Source organism: Leuresthes tenuis, unplaced genomic scaffold (genome assembly GCF_036924035.1).
Source record: "Leuresthes tenuis unplaced genomic scaffold, fLeuTen1.0.hap1 SCAF_9, whole genome shotgun sequence".
In the NCBI taxonomy this organism is placed as follows: domain Eukaryota; kingdom Metazoa; phylum Chordata; class Actinopteri; order Atheriniformes; family Atherinopsidae; genus Leuresthes; species Leuresthes tenuis.
Window position 1 is genome coordinate 10,565,530 of NW_027325363.1, and position 25,106 is coordinate 10,590,635.

General features: G+C 42.1%; 1 protein-coding gene across 2 annotated transcripts; it reads right to left on the reverse strand.

Moving 5' to 3' along the window:
• Positions 1-4,387: 4,387 nt before the first annotated feature.
• On the reverse strand, positions 4,388-23,492 carry LOC140314177 (zinc finger and BTB domain-containing protein 16-A-like). Of its 2 annotated transcripts, none has more exons than XM_072392261.1 (7): positions 23,331-23,492; positions 20,925-22,194; positions 18,572-18,669; positions 16,300-16,386; positions 10,025-10,195; positions 8,769-8,936; positions 4,388-6,869 (listed from the first exon to the last, which is right to left on the reverse strand). In XM_072392261.1, the coding sequence occupies exons 2-7, from the start codon at positions 22,097-22,099 to the stop codon at positions 6,640-6,642; spliced, it is 1,929 nt and encodes a 642-aa protein (XP_072248362.1). In that variant the 5' UTR covers positions 22,100-22,194; positions 23,331-23,492; the 3' UTR covers positions 4,388-6,639. The 2 variants fall into 2 exon arrangements, with proteins under 2 accessions (XP_072248362.1, XP_072248361.1); XM_072392260.1 differs by having other exon boundaries at positions 20,925-22,205.
• Between the last annotated feature and the right edge of the window lie 1,614 nt (positions 23,493-25,106).

Sequence of the window (25,106 nt, forward strand, 5' to 3'; positions counted from 1 at the left end):
ATAAGCTTATTAGTCCACACATGTATACAGGTTTTTTTTTTTTTTTTTTTTTCTCTCTTATTGGTTTCTTATTGGAATTCTCCTTATTGGTTTTGCTGTCACACTGCATTATGCTACACATTTATAAAGTTCTGCTCAACTTTGTGTTACGCCTGCGAGTGTAAGAGTAGGAACATTTTAAAAGGAATAAATAAAAGATAATGCACACAAAACTGCTAAATGCAAAATATGTATCCAAGCTGGCCGCTGATTTCACCGGAGAGGTGCTTGAAAACGAAAACTTCTACCTCTTGTTTGAGCCTTAGAAATTTTTTGGAACTGCAAGCAGGCCAGCATTCAGGGAAGGCAGAGTTTTTGTTGGGTGGTATGGAAACAGTAAGGCTTTTAAGATTATAATCTAAATTTAACAGGGAGCCAGTGTAGAGGGGCTAAAACAGGAGAAATTGAATCTCCTTTGGCAGCACCAGTCAGTACTCTGGTTGAAATGTTTTGGATCAGCTGAAAGATGTTCAGAGAGTTGTTTGGTTATCCAGCTAAAATTGCATCGGACCAGTCCAGCCTAGGTTTTCTGCATCACTTTGGGACAGGATGCTTTTGTATTTGTTTATTTTCTGCAATTGAAAAAAAACGCCTGAGAGACTCGTTTAATTTGTGAGTTAAAAGACCAATCCTGATGAAAAATTACTTCAAGGTCTTAACAGTAGCGTTCAAAGCCAAGGTAATGCCATCCAGAGTAACAATGTGATTAGACGGTGTCTCTGATTTTCAAAAGTAGAAAATTAAAAGTCACCCAGGCCTAGTTGTCTTCAAAACAAGCCTTTATCTTCATTAACGGATTAGTTTTCTCCAGTTTCATATATAAATAGCGTTGGGTGTCCTCATCATAACAATGTAAATATATGCTGTGTTTCCTGAATATTGCCCAAAGGAAGCATGTATGATTGATAGAACACTGTCCCAGTCTGGAGCCCTGTGGAACACCATAAGGAACTCTGGCATGTTTAAAAGACACATATTGTACATGAGCAAACTGGAATCCATCAGATAAATATGACTTAAACCAGTCTGAAGCCAGTACCTTTGACCCTGATGATATGTTTAAAGTCTTTTTAACAGGATGTTGTGGTCAGTATAGTTAAATTCAGCACTGAGATCTAACGGGACAAGCACAGACAAGACCAAGTCTGTGGCAATAAGGTCACTTAAACTAATGTAGGTTTACTAATAAATCCAGGCTGACATTTTTTAAACAGACTTTCACACTGGAAGAGGCTGATTAGTTGATTTAAAAACATTTTTTATGGATTGTTGAGGTTAAATTATTATTATTTTTTTAAGAAATGGTCTAATTACAGCAAACTGAAAGAGCTTGCTAGCATAGCTGTTAGGAATGATAGTTTGCTCTGAGAAAAATGCAACACTAGATCCAACTTTGTGGCTGGTCATCTGATGCCGGTAGCTCCCTACATAAACATGCACATATCAAGAATCAGGAAACCTGGGTTGACTCACCAGTGTCATCACGCTGATTTCAACTTACTACTTTATTCAACCAGATAAAAAAAAGATATCCTGCATATGTTGGAGCTCATTGTTGTGCGGGTCTACTTACAACATTTCTAAATATTAACAAAGGTGTCAGAAGTACTTGCACAGACACACAGATCAGACATGAAATGTAAACCACTGATAGGTTAATTGAGAAACACTGTCTTGATACAACATGAAGAGCTCATGTCATTCTTATGGCCCTCGTTTTGACATGTTCCATCCATCTAAACGTGGCAGAATGAGATCACCCCCCTCAGTAGCAGCGGTCTTAACCAGAACAGTTTGCCCTGCCAGTGATTTCAGGCAATGCAGGACACGCCCAGAGCTTAAAGCTGTCATGAATCAAAACTGTTTTGTAGCTATGAGTACCTAAACAATGTCAGGCAGGTGGTTTTAACGCTGTGACTGATCAGTGTGCATATACAGTATTTATGCTATCCTGTGAAAAGCACTGAATGAAGTGATGAAATTGGGAATTTAAAAAACACAAAGGATTACAAATCAGTACAAATCATGCAGTGTTAACACTGCAGACTGGAAGCCCTATAGCTAAAAAGTAGATAAAACAAGAATGTCACAAATAATCTCAACTTGGGCGACTTTGTTGGAAAAATCAAAGCTCTGAAACAGAATCTGAAGGATCTTCTTGCAAGATAACCTGTTAAAACTGAAAACCAACATGGTAGATTGTTGGCGGGACTATAGTGCTCTTTAAGTGAACTGTTGAAGTTGAGTTGGGGTGTCAGGCTGCAGAGAGAAGTTGGAGCATGCACAAGGCATGCCCAAAGCGTGCCATCTCAAATGTACTATGATCTCATGTAGAATAAAGACTGAAACTGAGCTGATTAGAAAAGACAAAAATAACAGTTCAGAGACATTCTGGAAAAGCTCATCTCTTAGTTTTGATAGAAGGAATTTGAGTATAATGATTACAGTAAATCATTCAGGAACTATTATTCCTATTAACTATAGGATTAACTATTAACTATTATTATTATAACCCAATGACACCTGGGATAGGCTCCAGCCCTCCAGCAACCCTAAATTGATTTAAGTGGGTATAGAAAATGGATGGATATATATATATATATTGGGTGGGTCATGTATTTTCAGTGCAAATCTCAGTCCAATCCAGCATAGGTTAAGTGATTTGTGAGGCTCAGAAGTTATTGATTTAGACTCTGTTCTGAGGGCCAAAGGAATAACTGAAGAAGTCTATGGAGAGGAGGTTTAGTATTTAGCAAGGCCTTACAAACTTAATTCAGCCAAGCATTAATTCAGACACAGCACATAGTAAATTCAGGCCACATCAGCAGATCGATCCTCTGCTTTTCTTTTATGCATTCAGTCATCAAGTCTTATACAGCACTCTACATTTTTCCATTCTTCCAACATTTGCTAATTCCTCCGAATGCCATTTCGCAAACCACTTCTACCTTAGCTCCTCCATTTTAAACTGTGTCTGACATGAAAGTCATTAATGCTGTTCCGATCAGTACCTCGGGGGTCTCTGCTGCTGCTGTCTTGACATCATGGAGTCCATGTTTGTTTGAAGGGGGATGGGGAACAAAACAGAGGGAAACTGCCATATATAAACTATTTGTAAATCATAACTATAATTTTAGGTTGTTGAAATGATTTTTTGGGGCAAAATGGTCCTAAATGAAATACATGTTTTCATATGATTCTTTTCAAGGAAACCCATGACATGAATTGACATGATACAAAAAAAAAAAGAATTAAAAAGCCTTAATGAACACAGTTGATGACCTAGCTGTTGATCCTAGTTTTATCGAGAAGCAGATGAAAGTACAGAGATGGGTCTTTATCTGTGGTCGCACCTAAACTTGGGAACAATCTCCATCACATTGAGACCTCACCAACAATAAACACTTTGCAAAACCTGTTTGAGGACCTACTTTTATTCTTTGGCATTTAAATCGGGCTGAGATTTTTTAGTTTTTTTTATAATCTTGACATTTTCTGTACTTGTAGTGCCCTTTGGGTTCTAGTTTTTAGTTGGCATTGCAGCAAGAAGGTTTCTAGTTAGAATTCCAGCTGATAGATGGTTTCTAGTTGTACAGGACTTGGATCAAATCTTATTTTTCCAAACGTACTTATGGAAAGATTGACTTGACTTTTCACTTGACAGGAAGCGATTCGCTGATCGTTGTCAGTTTTAATATGAAATCCCTACAAGGTTTCTGCTTTACAGAAGTGAAGATTTGCTGATATCTGTTCCAAAAAACATTTTTAAAGCATTTTTAGTCAGTTTAAAGTTGGACTGTTGGTTGGACAAAAATTAATCAGAATGAATCCTTAAAATATTCATCGAATTTAGCTCCACCTCAAACAACTACAGGTGACGGAAGTTAAATCCTGCTTTTATAATGAGGGACCATAATCTAATGATAGAATTTGGAATGGTTTAGGCAATGTAAATGAATACTAATAATATTAATAGTACATTTACTGATTTAAGATTCTAAGGGTTTTTATCACTGACAAAAATAATGGGAAAGGCTAAAATAATTGGCTAAAATTAATGAATAAACTTTTTAAATTGCACAATTAAACAATATAGAATTAAATGTCCAGCAGCTGTCAACTCAAAGTGAACCAGATCAGTCTAAACATGGGCAGTTCACTTTACTCTTGTATTTTTTTGTTGTTTAATGACAGCCAGTCTAAAATAAACCCATATCTGACATTAGGAAGATGTCAGGTGGTGTAAATAAAGCGCCTGGGGGGGGGTATATCGGAACAAATAGAAGCACAGACGCTCTGCTGAATGCAGACGGAGAAAAACAGCAGGCAAATGAGGCTGGATGCATAAAATAGTAAATTGTTTTATTCTTTTTTTAACCATGCCACTGAACACTGACGCATACAGAGTTGTGCCTGAATCCACACTGAGAAAACACTTTCACACACTGTGTTACAAAGCTGTAATGAAGAGGGATTTTACTGCACACATGGCAAGAAGAACAACCCTGATTGGACACCAGGTCGAGCTTTGATCTGGCCCTGAGGTAGACAGACAGTGACATAATCTAAACAATGCTAATCACATCCTTCTAGGACACATCAAATAAAAGACAGCTGCATTATCACAACATACAAAGATCAAAGAAAAAACCCTTTTCAAACAAAAGTGCTCTATTTCTTTTGGTCCACCGAGGAAATCCATTTATAGTGCATGTTCATGTAGAATAGATACAGTGAATGCGTGTTCTCATGGCACCGAGTGTTGTTGGCTACTTAAGAAGGCATTGGTAATGCCCACAGATGCCAATATTTTCTATACACACAGTTTTCATTCAAAGATGTCAGTCCACTGTCACTCAGAAGGGAACAATTTGAGACAAGCGTGTACTTATTACATCAAAATTGCTTGGAACTTGCATCAGATTATCAGCCACGATCACAGTATGTTGCTTCCAGTTGCAATGTTCAGACAAAATGAATCTACATGGCAGTCTATCTTTAATTAAGTAACAATAAACAAACACCCAGAAACACCTACCAAAAGCACAGACCCATGTACTCAAGCACATCAATGCTCTACTTATAAAAGAGGCACGAGGAAGGGATCTTAATCAAATCAGAGACTTATAAAACACACACGAAGATGTTTCTCAAATCATACCAAATGTAAACAGATAGCAAATTACTGTAATACAAAAATACAACATGTTTCAATCTATAAGGCCTGTGTTAGGCTCACATATGGGAATCACATACCATGACAGTTTGTACGTTACAGCTACACTACGACTGACGATAACCTGCTCATAGTAATTCAATGTCAGAATTTTCTCTTCATGTTTTATAAAAAAAACAAAACAAAATAACAACTTATTTTCATGTTGTTGTTCATTTTTTTCTAGAAAATTCTGATTCTGTGATTTTTATAAGACATCTATATATAAGCAATGGTTAAAAAACTACACTTAAAAGCCGTCTTGAGGCTTCTCACATTTTTTTTTTTTTTTTACACACTGCTTGACCATGTAAATTGTGATGTTTGTGACCAAATTTAGACCTACTGATGGACAAATAATTTGCAGTGGAGTTGTGGGAAGAGGTAGAGCTTGCTCTACTAGAAAACATCCCAAGAGACACAGACTGTGTGATGAAAACCAGCACATATTTGGTAACAAATAAACAACATATAAATAGCAAAACCTTTTACAAGAGAAACTCAAATTGTGAGTGAGCTACCTCGAAAACGATAACACCCACCGCAAAATAGACGAGGCAATTAAAGAGATCAAGCTCATGAGGTCAGCCATTCAAGTAAAACATGCAAACAAATAAACGACTCCCAAAGAAAAAAACCAACAGCAGGAAAACAAAAAAGTCACAGGAAATTAGGAGAGAAGTGTCGCAAAGTTCAGCCAATCAAGCCTTTGTGGAATTATTTTCAACATCTGCTGCACAATCCTTGAAGATGACTCAGTTTGCCTGGTGCTTCAGCAATCAGTCAAAATGCTCCTAAAGCACATGCGGGCCGGCAGTCAGAGCCAGCACTGTGGCACTGATTTTAACCACAGAGGATCCTTTAGGGACATAGTTATGGGAACTGTGCGCGTTTGTGTGCGTTAGGGCTAAAATAGTCATCAGAAAACATCACGAAGCTTTGATAATCGGTTCATCTTTTAAACTTTTTATGGGGAAAAAGCTGCACTCTGCCTCTCAAATGTGCAAATCTGAGTTTTAGAGAATTGTTAATAAATCTCTTTGAGGAGGACTGTTTGTCAGACAAAATGATCCATTTGAAGATGTCAGCGCAAAATGTCTACTTTTGAGCATTCTTTGGAGGAAAAATAATCTGATGATGAAACGAATCCATTGCAGCCCTAATGTGTGCGCATATTTGTTTTCATGCCTCATGTCTCATTGTTGGGTTGGTATCTCCTCGAGTGACAACTTGACTAAACATGAATCAGATTTTTTTTTTTTTTCTTTTTAAATACCCCTACAGGATCATCAGTATTAAAATCAGCAACATGAGAGTTACTAAGTTTCCACCCGATAGTGACAGTGTGTGTGTGTGTCAGACTGTGCCTGGGGTCCAAGTCCTGCTCAGACGTAACAGACATACAGGTAAGTCTTTTCTATCCTCCAGTCGGCAGGCACCTCCTCGGGTTTGTGGCCCTTCATGTGCTTCTGCATGGCAGCCAGACTCGGGCAGAAGTCCTGGCAGATGGTGCACTGGTACGGAGACGCTCCGTTGTGCGTGCGCAGGTGTTTGATCATAGCCGAGTAATCTCTGGACCGTTGGTGGCACAGCTTACACTCAAATGGCTTCTCACCTAAAAAATTCAACAATGTAGCGTTAAGCCGGTGTGGAGCCTGCCAGGTGACGCCGAGGCGAGCGTGTCAACGTCAGCCAACAAAAATTCTGTGTAAGGTCATCAAAATACAATGTAGACTCTGCTGTAGAGTTTATTTGTTTCGTTAAAGGGGTTAAATACAACACTGGGAAACCACTGGGTGTCACACTTAAGCTGCAGAAGCAACTCGGAATGAAACAACCTGAGCCAAAACCAAAAAGGAAACTTAACCTGCAGCTCCTGAAACGGCTCATAGATTTCTCTGAAGAAACAGACCAATATAGACTCTGATTTTATCTGTCTTTGAAGGAGTCCTCAACCTATTAACGTGGTTTATTCAGTGGAGGAAAACCTAGAACTTTGCTCTCTCTGACAGAGATTCACATGCATGAACTTGCATGTGCAGCTACATCAGGTTACACTGCATTCGAAGACAAGATACACAAAGGAATGCTATGTTAAGATAATCATTACACAGCTACAGGTGTATCTCTTAATCTGCACTTTGTATCTTCACAAAGCAAATAGTTTGACTGTTTTAAGGTTTAGAATACTGTGTACTGAATCTTCTGAAATGTTAAATTGTGTTTCACATGAAATAATTCACATTCAGAAGCTGTCATTGTATCCATAAAAAGCTGAACTCTACAAACTGATCTAAATGTTGTGTTAAGATAATATCCTTAGTGTCATTTTTAATTGAATTCCTGATGCTTTTTATCATGAGCGCTCTGTTTTTACCGTCTTTAACGTGAACCTTAAACGTATTAGTTCTCTTACTTCCTGACTTGTCTGTGGACCAGCCAGTCTTTTAATGTCAGCTGTTTCATCCATAAATGCTGTCTATAAGTGGGTGCACAGGCGACATTCTGCGGGAAAGCGCGGATTCCTGTGATTTGATGGATTTTACAATACTGTGACTATAACGTGTAAAATCAGCACTGGCAATATTCAAAACAAAAAGGTCAGAAAATGGAGGCAACTTGCCTAAAAAAACCCAACTAAAAATACGTATTTTTTTTCTTCTTCATCGACACAGCTTAGTTTAGTGTAACCCGAAAAAATCGTTTCTTCAAAACATTTCCATAGAATCTCTTGCATCATAAATTAGCCGTACCTATGCCTCATCTTTCACGCGTTCTTTCTTATAAGTCCAGTTTACGTTCTTGATGAAGTGATTTCTGAACAGAACTACCATCGCTGTTGGTTGTCAGTTCACATGAGACCGTGGGAGCGCCGACATTATGTCCCCGACTTTTAATAAACAACATGGAATTGTCCATGTGTTAAACGTACTGTTTGTCAAAGTTCTGACTGATGGTTGCTGTGTTTGTCTAAGTTTTTTAGTAGGATCATATTATTGTTTATTAATTTGAACAGTATCACCAACTTTGCTTTTCTTTTTTTCCTGGAAATGGTGATCTCATTTCCAAAGACTGTTGCTGCAGTCATTGCACCCACTCAACAAGTTGAGCCCTGAAATTTAAGATATGGAAATATCTCCTCCTTTAGCTGCATTTCACCCTTAAAGTCCGCTTTAAATGGCGAGTAGAGCTTTATGTACTTACCTATTTGTAAAGTTTCTATAAAACAAGTCGATGGGGGGAGGTTAAAATGGAAACATTTTCAGAATATTTTAATTGGATAAAGAAATAATAAAGGCCTCCAAGTGCGGGGTGATTCAACATTTTTCAATTGTTTTCTGGGAAATGTCAACCTCTACCTCCAAAAAGGCTCGTTTTGGTCATTAATGGGAAAAATATTGGCTGTATGTACCACAAGAAATATCATTTAGTGACACTAATTTTACTTTAAGGTGACATTCAGTCTCTTCTGTTCAGTATTTTTTTTATCATGCTCTCCTCTTTGATCCCTCACCTGTGTGAACACGGTAATGTGTTTCCAGCTGGTGTTTCAGACTGAACCTCTTCCCACAGCCGTTACACTCATAAGGCTTCTCTCCTGTGTGGATGCGTTTATGGCCCCTCAGTGTGCCGTCGTCTCTGAAACAGCTCCCGCAGAACTCGCACTCAAACGGGTGATCGCCTGAGAGCACAAGCGTGTCGCAACAGCAGCCGCAACACCAACGCAGACAGTTATTGTTACAGACTAACTGTATCTTTGGCACAACATGACATGGTGCATATGTAGCTGTATAGGTCAAACAATCACACAGGCCTTTCTGAACATGCATATCAAGAAGGGAAATAATGTGCTTTCAGACGTTGCTAATGTCAAGACACGAGGACACTCCTCTTGGCTGTCTGCTAATAGCTAATAAAAGTCTTCCAGGCATGTGCTGCTCTGTTTTCTATACTGTAGTTAATCTATTTCTCTCCTAGGCTGAGGGTTTGACTCATCTCCAATGACCTATGTGCCTCATTATCTCAGTGTCCACAGCAACAGCCAAGTCACAGGATACATTGCTCTCCTCATTACAGGCCGATTCTCCCCAATCCCCCACCCCACTGTGGAGCAGATGACATTTACAAAATGTTACTTCCAAGCAGAATGGCAAACAAACAAGATACGCTGCCATGGCCAAAACTCCCTTCACTTCTGTCTCTTCACATCAATTATGTATTTCTCCTGTCTAGACATCAAGCCGTCCTGACAGCTGGGAGTGTTATTTAAGGTAAAAGAAGAAAAGGGGACATCTTTTCAGTAAATATCTCTCCTTCTCCCGCGGCACTAAGACTCAGCCTCGCTAGAACACCGAGACAAGTCATTTCCATTTGCTTTTCCTTCAATATTTATTTGGGCTTCCTCTATCATTTTAGGTGAACCACACAAGAAGTGACAGCCATGAATTGCAGAGGCCCAAAGGCTGTCTAAGAACCCAAAATATAAACAGGATGAAATTGCCTAAAATATTCACCGGCCATAAAGGTACAGTGCTGTCATCAAAGATGAGTCACCTTATGGAGAGGAAGAAGGAAGAGTGGGAGAGGATGCATGCAAATTGACTAAAACCTTACAGCTAATAACCTCAGGAAATTAACCCATATACAAAAATAAACCCAGCTGTCCTTTTTGCTTTTTCAACATATGCATGCGTTTTACACCAGCATGTTCATGTTTTATGACAGGAGCTGACACCACAGATAGCAGTGATGGTGCAAACGCTCTCTTACCCGTGTGCGAGCGCAAGTGTCTTTTGAGGGTTGTGTGGCTAGGAAAGGGGCGCTCACAGTGGCTGCAGATGTAGCTGTGCATTCCTGCATGGACCTCCATGTGCTGCTGCAAGGCCTTCTGGGTCTGGAAGCGCTTTGCACACAGCAGACAGAACACCGCCATGTCAGTCCCTGGAGATCACACAAGACACAGACGCATAGTTATTTCAGTACCATACACAGACAGGGCCTTAAGTGGGGAAACTGGGTCACTTCAACTTTGTGTGAGTCCTCTGTGAAAAAAGCTTCTTTCAAAGAGCAAGTGCCTCTACCTAAACTAACTCCCCTAAAAGCCCTGAGGCACTTTCAGCTGCGAGTCTTTATACGTTCTATTTTAAATCATGAAAGTGATTGTTTTCTTTAAGAATTTACCCACACAACGCACAGCATGCCAATCACACAATCAATTGCTCCTTCCTGGTGTGTTAGATGTGTAATTATTCTCTTCATTCCCCATCAGGAGTCAGCTCCAGCCTGTGAAGTCCTCTGTCTCTGTGCTCAAAGAGCAGCTGATAGTAGCTCCACCCTAAATGATGCCTACGCTATGCGATCTGTGCAGAATGTTAAGTAGTGATATCAAGCCATTAAAGGCAGGACTGCAGGAAAAAACACAATCCAGTTTAATCCTGTGTGTGACCTGGCATCTCTTTGGGGCTGCTTTCCTGTTGCAAAGAGTGTGGAGAGGAATACAGATAGGAAGTCGCTGGCAGGGTAGTTTAAGTCAAAATGGCTATGTGAAGAAGATCCATTGGCTGTCATACAGTCAACACTTGATCTACAGGCTGTGTACGCCAGCACTCAAATCCATTCTGGCATTCAGACCGATGCAAATTCATGTATGTGGCAAGACTGAGGCACTGGTTAATCAGCCACATTCACATAATGTGCATGTCCTGGAGAGTGAGGCTTTAATGTGAGATTATGAGGTCCTTATTTCTCTGTCTGCTCAGGTTGCAGATCATTTACAATGTGAGCAGGTCCCATTGCTCCTGACTCAGATTCAATCAGACATCTCCAGCGGAGGATCATTAGTAAACAGAGGACTGTGCCAGCACTTCATTGGAATTCAAGTGGGGTTGCTGTGTCGCATTTAAAATGCAGTCTGATGAGGTCCACTAAATCAAATCATTTGTTACTGTTATTGAAGTGCCTTGAGGCAACTGGCAATTAAATTGGAATTAACGCAGGGAAAGGGATACAGCACACTCATACTAAGAGGGAAGAGTGTCAGACACTTGCTTTAGGTTCAATCAAGTTAGCAGGCAGACAAGCTTGTACAAAGAAGAAGAAACAAATCAAGAAACTTACATTTTCAGGGTGTAAATCAAACACATTCACTGATAATTGTCTTCTAATGCATCAGTATTTGCTCAAAGACACTTTTAAGACTTGACATTCCAAAGATAAGTGCAGTTTGGCAAAGATGCACACAGCCTCTTCTTTGAATCACAGCTCCTCTTTTTGAGTCTACATTTGAGAAGTCCTCCCCTAAAAACATTGATTCCTAATAATTAACAGAACGGAGGATCGGATGAAAGACATTCCCTGATCTCAACAATCCTTCAGAGAAGCGATCCAGTGGAATGAACTGCACCTGTTCGGAGGCTTTAGTCCGTAGGATTTTTGCACAAAAGGCACACAATAAGGTTCAGGCCCTTATTGACCAAGCCCATTAGTCATAGGCTCCTCATGCAACTCCTACAATCCCTGTCTTTATGCTGTCCCCTAATGACCAGGACCCTTTCTCACCCGTGGATCACAATATTTTAGTTGTAAACAAAAGACCCTGCTTTGTCAACGCCTCTGCACCCTCCCTACTCCCGGCATCTGCTGACCATACAGGAAATCCTTTCACTGTCTAACTAGCTTCACTTTCAGCCTGAGTCATACCTAACTAATGCCAGTTCACTAAGCAGTAGTAAAGGCTGGATAATGAGCCATCTAAAAATGACTAAATACATTTAAGAAGCAGAAAATGCTTCTGTGACCAATGTGTCTCATGCTGTTCGCTGCAGCCAGCAGGGGGAGTGCTTTCTGGTCTAGTCTGACCATATTACTGTAGCTTCATGCAGAGCCCTCAACAAACTGAGAAGCACATTATCCACCTTGTAGATACATCAAAGATACTTTAATTATCCTCTCTGCACTCTCTTTATCAACCATCCTATATTGTTAATGTCTGTTCCTGACAAGCTTGCGTACTTTTCTCCGTCTGCTGTGAAAGTTTAGTTTCTCTGTGGAGGTAAACCGTTACTCCCTGACACACTCGCAGACGCTCACAGATGTAGATCCTGATCCTTCTGTCACCAACAATGCAGAAACTTGAGAATAGAAATGACAAATATTCTGTCACAAGAATCTCACTCTTGATCTCAAGTTGACGCACACTGACAGCAGCTCAACAGCTTGTTTTATTCCGCGGAACCAAGGCTGAATATAAAAATACCAAATCGTATCTTGAAGTGTAAACAAAAACCAAAGAAGTGCTGGTATGTGTTAGTGGTGGCATTTCACCTCACTGCGCTCTGGTAACTTATCAAACAAAAAGGATTTGCAGTCATGGAGTTTTTCAGTAAGCTTAGGTAATGAGTGCAGAGGAGCTTCTTTATGAGAAAAAAAGCTCTAAAGTTGGCTGTCATTGCCCTTCTTTTTTTTTTTCTCACCCCCAACCACACAATGGGCTTGGGATTTGGCTTTTTAAGGCACAGGCTGACCCCCTGACCTTTGGCCCTCAGTGGGGTAAATGCCATGTAATCAATGGATTTTCTCAAAGGCTGGAGAGTTGACTGAGCATTGTGATCAGTGGGAGGGAGCTTTAACAGTTGGAATAATCATTTACTTTCAAGCAATTCTGCATTTACTGTGTGAATTATATCACAGAACTGCTCACCAAATGCAGCAACTGAGGTCGGTTTGAGTTTGTTGTGCTATTTCAGCATATCGTTATCAAGACAACATGTATGCTCATGTGATTTAACATTGTCTGCTTTCATACATCTGCCACTAATGCAGTCCAACTGAGGTGGGAGCCAGCCAGGCTCTCACGCTGCCTAAGAAACAAAACCATGTGTCTAGGCAACCAGATAGGATCATGGTCCTTGTTGGGGTGAAGTGTTCAAGCTAATCCTGTCATTCACAAATAAGCGCAGCCTGTTTCTTTTCAAGGGGCAAACAAAAGTTTTCCCACCCTGAGAATGTGGGAGTAAACCCACTGCAAATCGAACAAAAGATTGTATCAGTGATGACTGCAAATCTGTATAATTTTCTTCTTTGCCAGTCTTAACTTCAATGTCCAGAGTCCATCGGTTAAACTCATTGGTTTGGGATAAATTCCTTTTTATATCTGCTGAAATTGGAAATTTAGCAATTGACTGGTATTCTGTTGATACATGTCTTCAGAATTTCTATAGAGATATCTATAGTGATTTTGCAGCAGGAAATTCCCAGAGATTTCACAGTTTACAATGTTTCATCAATTCTGATCATGTCCACTAGTGCGCGGTGTGAAAGCAGTATAACTTTGCCCTCAAGCCCTTCTTAGTGTGCACACTGTGTGCTGGCTCACTGCTACTGTGTTGACCAGTTAAACATACACAGTCATGCAGGCTACATTGTGTCTTCGCCCCCACATGACCCTGTGCATTCATGCTTATTGTATGTGTTAATGCAGACGGCTCCTCCGAGACGTGGCTTGACAAACAAACACACAAAGCTACAGTACCTTAAACAACCCCGGCCCCTCATCAGTGGACTGCTAATCTACCCGAGTGACGAACAACCAACTCAATAATTAATGCAACAAGAGATGCGTTGCTCGTGTTTAAGCACCATTCCATGGTCTGGTTTATTGAGGTCACACACACGCCTTCATTTGCATCGATTCCTATATTTTTTTTACAATATTCTATACAACTACCATGTTTAATTTTACATTAAATAGCAGGGTATCTTGGAGCTTTGTATATCTTAAGAGTAGGTGTCAGTGAATACTGGGGACATAATGGCCAAACACAGCTCAGTTCAGTTTAGTTGAGGCTTACAGCTGGTATTAACAGGAGGGTGCAGTGTGATGGCGGACGCGCAATTAGGCAAGCTAAAAGGTCTGCATTAAGAGCAATGCATTAGAAAGCCAGGGCTGTATCTGAATAGACTACGCGACTTTTTAATTAGGGTTTGGACAGAAGGTAATATTCACTTGATGAAGCAGACTGTAATGTGTGGATACAGTGCAGCTGCTGTGAGTACACAAAGGCAGCACTCTTATGGTCCTTTCCTAAAGGCAAAATGGTCTGCCAGTATGTTTTCAAGCATGTACAGTTGATTTCCGTGCATGCTGTAGATAAGCCATAGTCTTGGGTTTTCCAAAATTGAAAGCTCAGTGCCCCACAGCTTTGACTCGCTGTGATGAAACAAACCCCTTTGTTGTGAGAGCAATTCAGAGATGGATCCATTCTTTTATTTTGGGCACTGACAAGTAGGTCAGAGGAGACTATGACAGTGCTCTGGTGAGGAGTAAACAGCAGCACATGATGTTGTTTTCCTCTTACTCCTGGCATCCAACACCAGCAGCAATCCTCCTGCCCTCAGGAAGCCCTCACATACTCCCTCCCCCTCATTCCCTTCCCACAGCCTACCCCGCCCCCAAAATCCAACCCCTCCCCTCTCTTTGATCTGTAACTTCAGCAACCCATGGCCATTCACCTCTGACGTATTAAAATGTCTAGAGTCTTTCACTGTAAACTATCGTTGCAACCAGAATTACCCATCTGCTTCAGAAAAGGGTCTCCAGAAAAGTATTATTTCCCCTCCAGAGGACGTGGACAGCAGTGTTGCAGCTGCTGAGGTCTGACAAGTGTTAATCTGCTAAGAGAAAACTCATTTGGCTCACTGGATATGTCACGTGGCAAATTAAAGCAGAGGCTACATGATACCCGGTGAAAGATCCTGAGGATTTAAAAGAACTAGAACGCAGGTGATTTCTGAAATACATTTTTGTGTTAAATTGGTGCATTTCCTCTCATAACCTCAGCACAGCTGATTGAATTACCTGTGGCTCACGTTGAAGGCCGTGAGAGTGCGTCACAGCAGACCAAGCTGAGATCATGACAAAATGAGAGAGTAATGCCCTCCTGTACCCTGCTCTGGAAACACTGCAAGGCTGAAACCGAGCGCTGCGTGTTTACAACTTGGGAAGATGAGGGTAGAAACTTCTGGGCATCGTTAACACCCCTCCATGTCCACATCCATTAACTATTCATACTGTGTGTGCCACCTGCAGTTACAGTTACGTGCCAGTGCTCTTGAGAGGGTTATCGCCTTTCTCTGACAGTACCAGAAAAGGTGTGGATTCAGACACTGTCGGGCATATGTAACGCCTGACAACAATATTGCGTTTTTTTCAAGTTGATAGTGAAAGCATACATTTATAACTTATCCACTATTACTGAAATCTTTCCTGACAGCTAATAAGCATTTTCCAGTCTGTCCTTAATCATAAAAATAAAACTTTACTGAGTAAAGGAATATTCTGCTTGAAAAAGTACTATTTTAGTTTCTGTGTCTTTCTTTTCATCAGCTGTACTCTTGCCTTATTTGTCGGGTTGTATCAGTCTGTAAATCATTTTCCAACTTTGATAACGGCTTCAGCTCCTCGAGCAGGTTGTTCCAAAGTCTTAAGATCCCAGATTGCAAATCCAGGTTTTGTGCAGCCACTCAGCCAAAAATACCACAACTAATAAGAAGGGAAAAAAATGATTTTGACTCATCTTGGTGCCAACTGTTAATGCCACACATTCACCGGACGTGGAAAGGGTTTCATATACACTTATTCTTGATTTGTGATCACTGAAAACACAAAGGTGTCGTCGTTGAGTGTAAGGTAAATAATTTCACAGCCACTGTCAGGAGGGAGGTGAGAATAGTATGTCTGTGAAACTGTAACGCTCCCGCTGTAAAGCTGAGGCTGTGGCAAAGTGGCATGCGGTGGGTCTGGATGCCAGGAAATATTAGTGGGTGATATGTGAGAGGGCCTCCCACCTCCCTGTTGATAAATTATGGAGCATCATGACAGGAACAGTTTAACCCAGCCAGCATGACGAGCAAGTTTAGACCCATGATCACAAGTCTCGTAGTCACGGCTTACTCAACAGCTCAGTGCATGCTGTCCGAGTTCAACACAATGTGTGTATGTGTGTGTGTGTGAAGTGTCAGGGCATCTGCACATGTTTGTTAAGTACCTGTGTGTGTTTGCCTGTGGCCTTCCAGAGCATCCTCTGAGGAGAACGTTGCGCCACACTGATCGCACACCAGTGCCTCTGCAGGAGCTGTAGATGACATCAAACTCATCAGAATGTATCTCGATCACACAAACACAAACATAAGTGTGAGTGTTGGGCAAGTCAGTTCATTTAAAGAGAAGGGTGGAAAAAGCAACTAGGGAGTCACCAAAGAGCCCCTGCTTGTCACACACTTATGCTTTTCAGGTGTTAACACAAGGAAGCAAACGTGCGGAGTACAATGGAGGAGAAGAAAGCGCCGTAAAAACACAACTGGGGGCAAACAAAAGCACCAGACAGGGTGCAATGGCCTTTCTTCTTTACAAAAAAGAGCAGTGCTGAAGAGTTTTATTTACCGTGGCCTGTTATCTGTCTCTGAACAGTGAACAGACTGTCTGCCTGAGAGGCCACAGAAGGACTGGGTGTTCTCTGAACAGCAGACGCTTCCCGCCTGCAGCACATCCCTTTATCAAAAAAAAATTAAATTAAATAATCACTTCAGAGTCAACACCCCAAATCCCATCACATGGACTGTAACTACAGTTCCCAGGTCACCTTTGGAATGCCCTTGTCTATTCTGATGAAGACATGAAAGAGACAAGTATGCATCCAGCTTTCAGAAACGTTCAGTCTTTGTTCTGCTCTCACCTCACACCTGCACATAGGACAGATATGCACACACACTTTCTCTCATACGCAGCTGTTTGGATGTGGGTTGGCTCTCACTGAGATGTAAATCGGTTGCAGATCCATACTGGCCCAGGGCTCATTCACTGATCTATTTTCTGCTCAGCTGGCTTTAAATGAAGTTAAAATGACTCATTAAAACACCCACAAGCTTTGGGAACTCTGAGCGCTAGAGCCTAAATGTGGTCCTCTTTCAACTCTTCCGATGCCTCTGTGCACAGACAGTGTGCCACTGTTCCCAGTGCTGCACGCAAATAACAAAAAAGCCCCAATCTGTTCCATTTCTAAAAACAACACTTTTTGAAAACAAACCGTTACTCTTTTGGAACGACACATTTTGTTTCACAGAACAAAAATAAAACTTGCTTGAGTGTATTCTTGTGAGGTAGTAACACTGAAACAGTGTTGTAGATCCTGATGTTGTTTGACGCTGTCCAGTGTGGTGTGTTGTGTGAGATTGTGTGATAAGGGAAGGAGAGAACATAGTGCATTGTCTTGTGCAGTCAAAGGCACGGAGTGTGCTCTCATCCATAAACCATCAAACTGTCTCCAGACACGGCTGCAATCGTCCTCCATCAAAACACTTTGTCTGGCATACCAAAATAAGAGCCAGCATCGAGCTGAATACCAAATCAGCCCATTAGAGCGGTGGAGCACTCGCTCCTTAGCAACCAGCAGGATCTAAGGCTGCTATACTGAAATACACAGTGACAAAGAAATGAGATCCACATCTTTTTTTTTGTAGTATTATAGGTTGACACATGGGTTGGGTGGGGGTTTATGCAAAAATTTAAATTCAGTTAAAGGTTCTGTTGTTATGGATGTCACTGTGAATTGAAAATCAAAGCATGCTGTGGAGGTCTGAGAGTAATGCAAAACAACGTGTGTGTTTAGGGTTATGCAGAGGGTATAGAAGAGGATAAATGGAAGACTCGGGTGAAGTTTAAAGCAGCAGTTTTCTCTGTCATCTGTAAGCAGACTGTCATTCCTGAACAATCCTAGGAGAGAAGGCGAAGATGGGACAGGGACTTTGCCTTGTCTGTACACATATTCAAATTGAGGCTTCTGTTTTAGTTTCATTTTTAGTCCTTGATCCCCCTCCCTCCTTCTCCCCTCTTCCTCTATTTTGGATAAAGTAGCTGGGAGAGCAGTCAGGTCTGATTAAGTCTGCATTTGGGTACAGTGTGTTCCTGGACACACATCTGCGAGAGAGCCATCACACACGCTTCGGAACACTGGCAGAACACCCAGGCCTGCCGGCAGCTGATGATGTCATCACTCAGAAGGGGCAGAGCTGGCGAGCTGCCAGACTCTCCAAAAAAACACAGAAACGATTCAAATGGAGAGACGGAGAGGAGAGGAGAGGGGGGGGGGGTGTGTAAGCGTGGAAAAGAAAGCATGATCCAAGTATTCGGAGCAGCACTAACTGCTGTGGGGGGAGAGGGGGGAGGGTGAACAGGTGCATTTGAAAGGCCGCACTACTGTATCAAGAGGGCTGATCAGCACTGAACACTGTGAGAAGGGTGTGTGAGAGTTACAAGAATACCTGTGTGAGACAACATGTGCATCCTGAGCCGCATGCTGTCCTGGAAGTGTTTGCCACAGTATTCACAGCCGTTGCCCTTCTCTTTGTTATGCAGCCTCCTGTGAAAAGACGAACACTAATGTGAGCGGGTTAATGGAAAGGAGAACTGAGTGAGAACTCACTTGTGAGGATTTCATTTATTTAACGTGAATAGTGCTCATTGATCAACTGAAAAATGACAGTATATTAGAGTTAGCCCGAGGGTGTAGCGTCTCGTTTCTGTGGCTTTTCTTCAAGGCCTCCCCAACCTGGAAGCATCATTGTTCTCATAACAAGGGAAGCATGTTTTAATTCCAGCAAGAATCCCTCGCTGAATGCAACATCATTAGAGTAAGAGGCCCTTGGAGTTGTGAATCACAACGCATGAATGCTAAAAGAACACAGACAATAGGATATCTGGCTAATTTCAGAGTGCAGACATACGCGTGCCTCCACCCGCCAGCACTGCAAGACAGCGGAGACACACACACACACATACTAAGAGCGTGCACGTAAACTCGCATGTAACAGATTATGCACACACATACACATTTCTCCTATGACTGCAATGAAAAGGAGATGATTCGCTGAAGCTCCGCCGGCAGCAAATCCTATCATATCATATCACACACATCCAAGCATGCAAGGCATCTGTACGGTTATCCCCACATCACCCCCCAACAGCAGAGCTGATGGCCTAAAACGAGTCTGCCGTTAAACACACTCGATGGATAAAATGAGTAACACCTGAGATGTGATTTAACACACTTGACGACAACAATGGCAACATAAGGAGAACAAATCGGGAACTGTGATGGCGTTTTGCACAAGATGTAAGATCTGACCTGCTTCCAATGATGAAATCTTACTTTAAAACGGTATTTCTTTATTTTGGGTGTTGTAATGACCGGGGAGATTTCCAGTTGGGACTTGAGTTTGTTGCATTTAGTTTTTCACTTTAGTTCCCATCTTTCTCCCCTCATTTCATTAACATTATAAAATCATTTTTAGAGAATTCATTTGACTCCTGAAAACAAGAAAGAGCCTCATAATTGTATTTATCATGTGGTTTAGGAAATATAATTCAACTGAATTCAGAACTGTTTTGATTCTTTTTTTTTTTTATCACCAGCTACCCAATTATAATTAAAATCTGACTTTTTGTAGTTCTTGTCTCCTTTATTCCAAACAGATAATCTGCATTTCTACAGTGTTTCCACCATAAGCCGTGGCAGGAGATGCTTCTTGAGCAACACCAGAAAATGTCAGTCTGCAGACCAGGTGTATGCTCAGTGACCTGGTTACAGACCTACAGCAACTTCATTATATCCTCGAGCAGTGCCACCAACGCAGCTCCTTCAACCTGCAGATATCTGTTCGTCTCTATGAGTCAGGAACAAGGATTTATACCAATCCTACAAGATCATTATTATTCTATCTTTTCCATTTCTTCTTAGGGAAAGGCTGTGATCCTAAACATGGGTAAGCAGCATATTAGGACATTTATTAGGACACGTTTCGAATGATTAGTGATCAGTCAAATACTGCCAAGCATGCCCAATTATAAGCCTCTGCAATCAAGTTAATGAGCTGTTCATGGAAATAGTTGCGAAGTTTTTGCGCAGAATGACGAGATGGAAAAATGATAAGCTCATAAATAAAATAAAATTCAACAAATAGGACACCAACAACATAGCAAGTCGTGAAGCAGAAGTTATCCATCATGCTGTTGAGGCGTCCAGCCTGGTCCCTGCTGAGAGGCTTCTCTCTGCTGATGCAAAGGAATGCATATCAAATAGCCTGAGAGACGGTCTGTTGTGTGAGGCACACGTCTGCACAAATGATCAAACGGAATTAAAAAAAATAGAGCTTTGTAAATCGCAGCGTTATGCGACTCCAAGGCCTCTTTATATCAATCCCAACACAAAGATCCAATTCAAAAGTTCCCGACACGTCGCACTGTTAAGACATGAGCGCAGGTGTCCCTGAGAATAAATTTACATATTTGCTGTTGCTCCTCCCAGCTTTTAAGTTGTACAGTTTAGACATCATGGGAAAAATGCAGCAAGACTAAGAAATAATTCAATTTAAAAAGGCATGTACAACATAATCAACTTTTTATCTCATATTCATCATCATATCCCTCTAATCCATCTTTTAGTTTACATTCTGCAAGTTTGACAGTCAAAACATCAAACCTTGATTTGAAAAATACCAAAACTATCACTCTTTTATAATTATTTCTTTATAATTAGCAGCCAGGTCTAGATTTCCCACCCTAGATATGATAAATACATACAGTAAAGCTTCAGCAGAATGTCTAAAATGATGTTACCTGTGCTGCTCTAAGGCCTGCCTGCTGTGCAGCTGAAGGCCACATTCGCCACAACACTGCTGGCCTTGAGTCTGGCCCTCATGCCTCATCCCTGCTGCAAACTGGCCCAGCCTGCTCAGGAGCTCCCTGTGCAGCAAGCCTTGATGCAGCAGGCCGCTGTAGGCCCTGGGATCCAGGGGCACCGTCAGAGACGGGGTCACTGAAACAGACACCGGCAGGCCCTCCCCTGTGTGGTTGGAGGCCACAGAGTATATGGAGGCCAGGTGTTTGTCAGCGATCCCAGGAAAACAATCAAGAGCATTCCCCACCACCTGTCCTGCATCTTCAGGGCCCGTGTGCAGCTCTCGGGCACTGGTGATCACGCTTCCTCTCAGGGGCGTCCCCGGGCCCTCGTCTCTTGGCTGGTCAGACATGCAGCTTCCCTCACCAGTGCTGGAGGATCTGCCCTCGCAGCCGTTCGCATCGTCCACCTGCATGCACTCTGATTTGATACTTCTGGCAGGGTCCAGGGATGAGTCCTGGGACACGTCTGCACTCTGATACTGAGCCTGCTGGGAACCCTCCATATTGACCTCGGTGTCCAGCTTTGGGCTCGGTTCAGGAGCTGCTTCCGGCTCTGGACCAGATGAACTCCTCTCTGTCACGTGGTACAGTGCCAGGTGGTGCAGGGCAGTGGGAATGGTGCAGTTGGTTCCATCCTGTACGGAATGCTTCTTGGACATCAACATGTGCCTCCAGTGCCTGGCCCGGCTGTGGTCACTGTGGTCTCCAGAGCCGTGATTCCTCGCTGCCACCTCTTCACTCTCCTCCGCCTGGATGGTCTCCAGCACCTTCAGGCACTGCTCTTCCAGGTACTCTATCTCCAGGATCTCTGCAGCATACAGCAGGTCGTCCAGGTCCTCGGCTGTGGCCTGGAGCGAAGCGGTGTAGGCGTACTCGAGGATCTGCTGGAACGTCTTTGGGGAGAGGAAGTCCAGGGCGTAGCGCAGGCTGCTGCGGTGGAATAAGATCTCAAACATCTTGCTGGTGCAGGCCAGGACGGTGCGGTGCGCCGGAAACTCCTGGCCGTCCACTGTGATGATGACATCACACAAGGTGCCAGTCAGACGCATCTGATTGGCTCGCTGCAGAAGCGTGCTGGAGTGAGTGGGATTGTTGAGCTGGAGCACACCCATGTTTGTCAGACCCGTATCCACTCGGACCTTTACTGAGCCCACGCATGAGGTGGGGCTGACCTGCCTGCTTCACTTGCCTTCAGCTGGTTGTAGCTCTGAGGTTTGGCTGAAGGAGGAAGGACAGCGGATCATTAGAGACTTTCTTTCAATGTGATGTAAAAGGCTGTTAATTACACTCCAATGAACACTTTTATCCATTCTCAAAGGGATTTTTTTTTTAAATAACATCAGGCAAGATATTAAATATGAATCATGTTCTGTCAAATATAAACCTCATCTCATGTATCTTCAGAGGTTTTGTTTGATGCACCCTCCATGTTTATGTATTTAATTAAGAATCAAAGGCAGGCAGCAGGTCGATAAGCGCAAAGCAACAGTTACCATAGCAGGTGATTAGTCTGAAGTCTCGTTGAGAGCGGTCACGTCGCTGTAATAGCGTCTGCATACTGAGAGGTGATGGTTCAATTTGTCAAGCTCCTCACACACTCTCACATATACAACCCTGTCCTCAACAGGTAGTCCTGCTATTAACAAACGCCTCGAAGGACTGATTATCACTTAATTTAAGCTGCGCACGTTCACGATTAGTTGAAGACGATTAAGCCTCAGTAAGTTACTGAACTACCAAAAATGATCCAAGCTTGGAAATAACGCACAACCCTGTCATGGACGTGTGTTTTCTCCGCAATATTTAAATACCGGGTTGACTGTCTGAATAATGATTAAGCCCTGTGATGTTTTGTATTGTCGGACCACTCGGCTGCACCTCGAGTGATGCTGACAGGCGGCATCATCAACTAACCGCAACATCGGAGCGCATCAGGTGCAGGCGCACAAATCCGCCTTTATTATCCAAAACGCAGTGAGACAAACAAACCCGCTGTCTGTGCGCTCGTTTCACTGACTACACGGTCTGAGACGGCAAGTCCAGTCCAAAAATAACAGACCTAATTTATGTAAAATGGATCTTCGTGATGACCTGAACAGTCTGAGATCCAGTCTGAGCGGAATCAAGTTTGTAAAATCCGAAATCCGACTGCGCTCAAAGTTGGGTCGATTTCCACATGTCTGTCGCGAGAGTAATTCATAAAAAGCTGCACAGAACTGGTATTATTTAGATATCTAGATGATCAAAATAAGTCTGAGACTGAAAAGTAGTTCACTGGAGCGAAATCGTCGTACTAAAATAATCAGGAATAAGAAGAGTGGCGGCTGTCACAGCTGGTCTTACCTCCGTCTCCTAACGTCCTCCGCTGATTATCCAGGCAACATCATGCTTACACATTTCACAGTACCCGCTCCAAACTCAGTCCGGCTCCAAGTAAGCAAATCATCACCCTGCCACGACACGTCAAACTTTCAGGGGCAACACAAGACTTCCGGGCAGGACTTTCAAAACAAAAACCCTTCCAGAAAACCACATGTTGGAAGCGAGACTAGGAGTAAGATTAAAGTCATCAGATAACCTAAAGACGGTATTACAACTAAAGTTAAAGTGTTATATATTATTTAGACATCTATAAAAGAGAAAAAATGGTACTTTTTGATGGCAGTGTTACACCATGATACTGAGGCCAGTGCTTTAAATAAATGTGCTTTGTGGATCACTGTGTTGGTGGAATAACGGTCTATTTGTAGTCGAGGCTTTTAATTGGAATTTTTATTTGCATATTCACAAAACTTTAGTGTATTTTTAAGTGATGACTGCTACATTGTCATAAAGACTTGTCGGGTTTTTAAGTCAAATCCAGAAGAAGTTGCAGCGCCTCTCCCAATCTGTCAACACTCATTTTTGTTGCTGAAAGAAAATTGAATCCAGCTTTGCTTTCTGGCTGGGCTCATGCACCTGTTCCTTCACTGAATGGAAATGTTCATTTCTGTCCTTAAAGACACGTCGTTACTTTGGGAATGTCTCTTTTGTGTGAAAGCCTCACAAGTTGGGGGGGAGGGGAGAAGGAGTGACATAACTCAAACTAGTGTTTGACTGGAGGAAATCAGATGAAATCACAGCTGAACCTTCTGATTTCAAATGGTTCAACAGATGACTTTGAGATGATAACAGCCCTGTGGGAATAGTATTTTGTCATACTAAGGATGTGGCATCCTGATGATTTAATGCTTTGAGACATATGTTGTCAGTGGTTTAAATCTTATTCAAGGATTTCTAATGCATCTAATCTTTTGCTCTCTTTGTGGACAGTGAAAATGCCTCAGAAATACACACGGAAAACTAAGTCCAAGCAATGGATTCAACATTCAACAGTTTATCCATTTTCTTTGTTTTGGATTTTTTTCTAACCCAAATGTCTAAAACTACGACGACTGGCGTGTTGAATAGTCACCACATGTAAGCTTTTAAACTGTAAAAAAAAAGCATTACCTGCCTGTTGTTTTCTTTTATTTAAAAGAAAAAATTTTGCCCCATTTATTTAATTTGATTTGTTTCCCAGAATTTGCAGACTAGAATCTAACAAACTAACCACACAATGCAATAAGCTTATGAAATCCTGCTTAAAAACAGCTTAGTAAGTAGTTTAAGAGACATAGCTCCAGGTGGACCGGCCACAATATCTAATAATTCTTATTTTCTTCCATGTGTGGGTTCTACCACCATCCAAAAACGTGCATTTTAGGTAGATTGGTGATTCAAATTGAACGTAGGGGTGAGTGCATGCATACATGGTTATTTGTCTCTGTGTTGGCCCTGCAACGGACTGGTGACCCGTCCAGGGTGTACCCTGCCTCCCACCCAATGGCAGCTGGGATAGGATCCAGCCCCCCCCCCCCCACCCGACCCTGAATTGGATTAAGGAGGTTTAGAAAATGCATGGATGGATGCTTACCCCTACAGATTAACTTCAAAATGAGCCCTGCTGACCCTGACCTTTGACCTTCACAAAAACACTCAATAAAATCTGTTTCAGTGCAAATAATGTCCCGCTGCGCCACTCTGGCCACGTAACTGGACCACCAGCCTCGTCTTAGTACACAGGAGGGGAGTCGAGTT

Excerpts from the sequence above, each read along its gene's own strand:
- LOC140314177 (XM_072392261.1), bottom strand. The coding sequence starts at position 22,099 with ATGGGTGTGCTCCAGCTCAACAATCCCACTCACTCCAGCACGCTTCTG. Across the intron at positions 10,196-16,299 it reads CCACAGGCAAACACACACAG|GGACTGACATGGCGGTGTTC; the intron begins GTACTTAACAAA and ends TGTGATCTCCAG. Across the intron at positions 8,937-10,024 it reads ACACTTGCGCTCGCACACGG|GCGATCACCCGTTTGAGTGC; the intron begins GTAAGAGAGCGT and ends TTGTGCTCTCAG.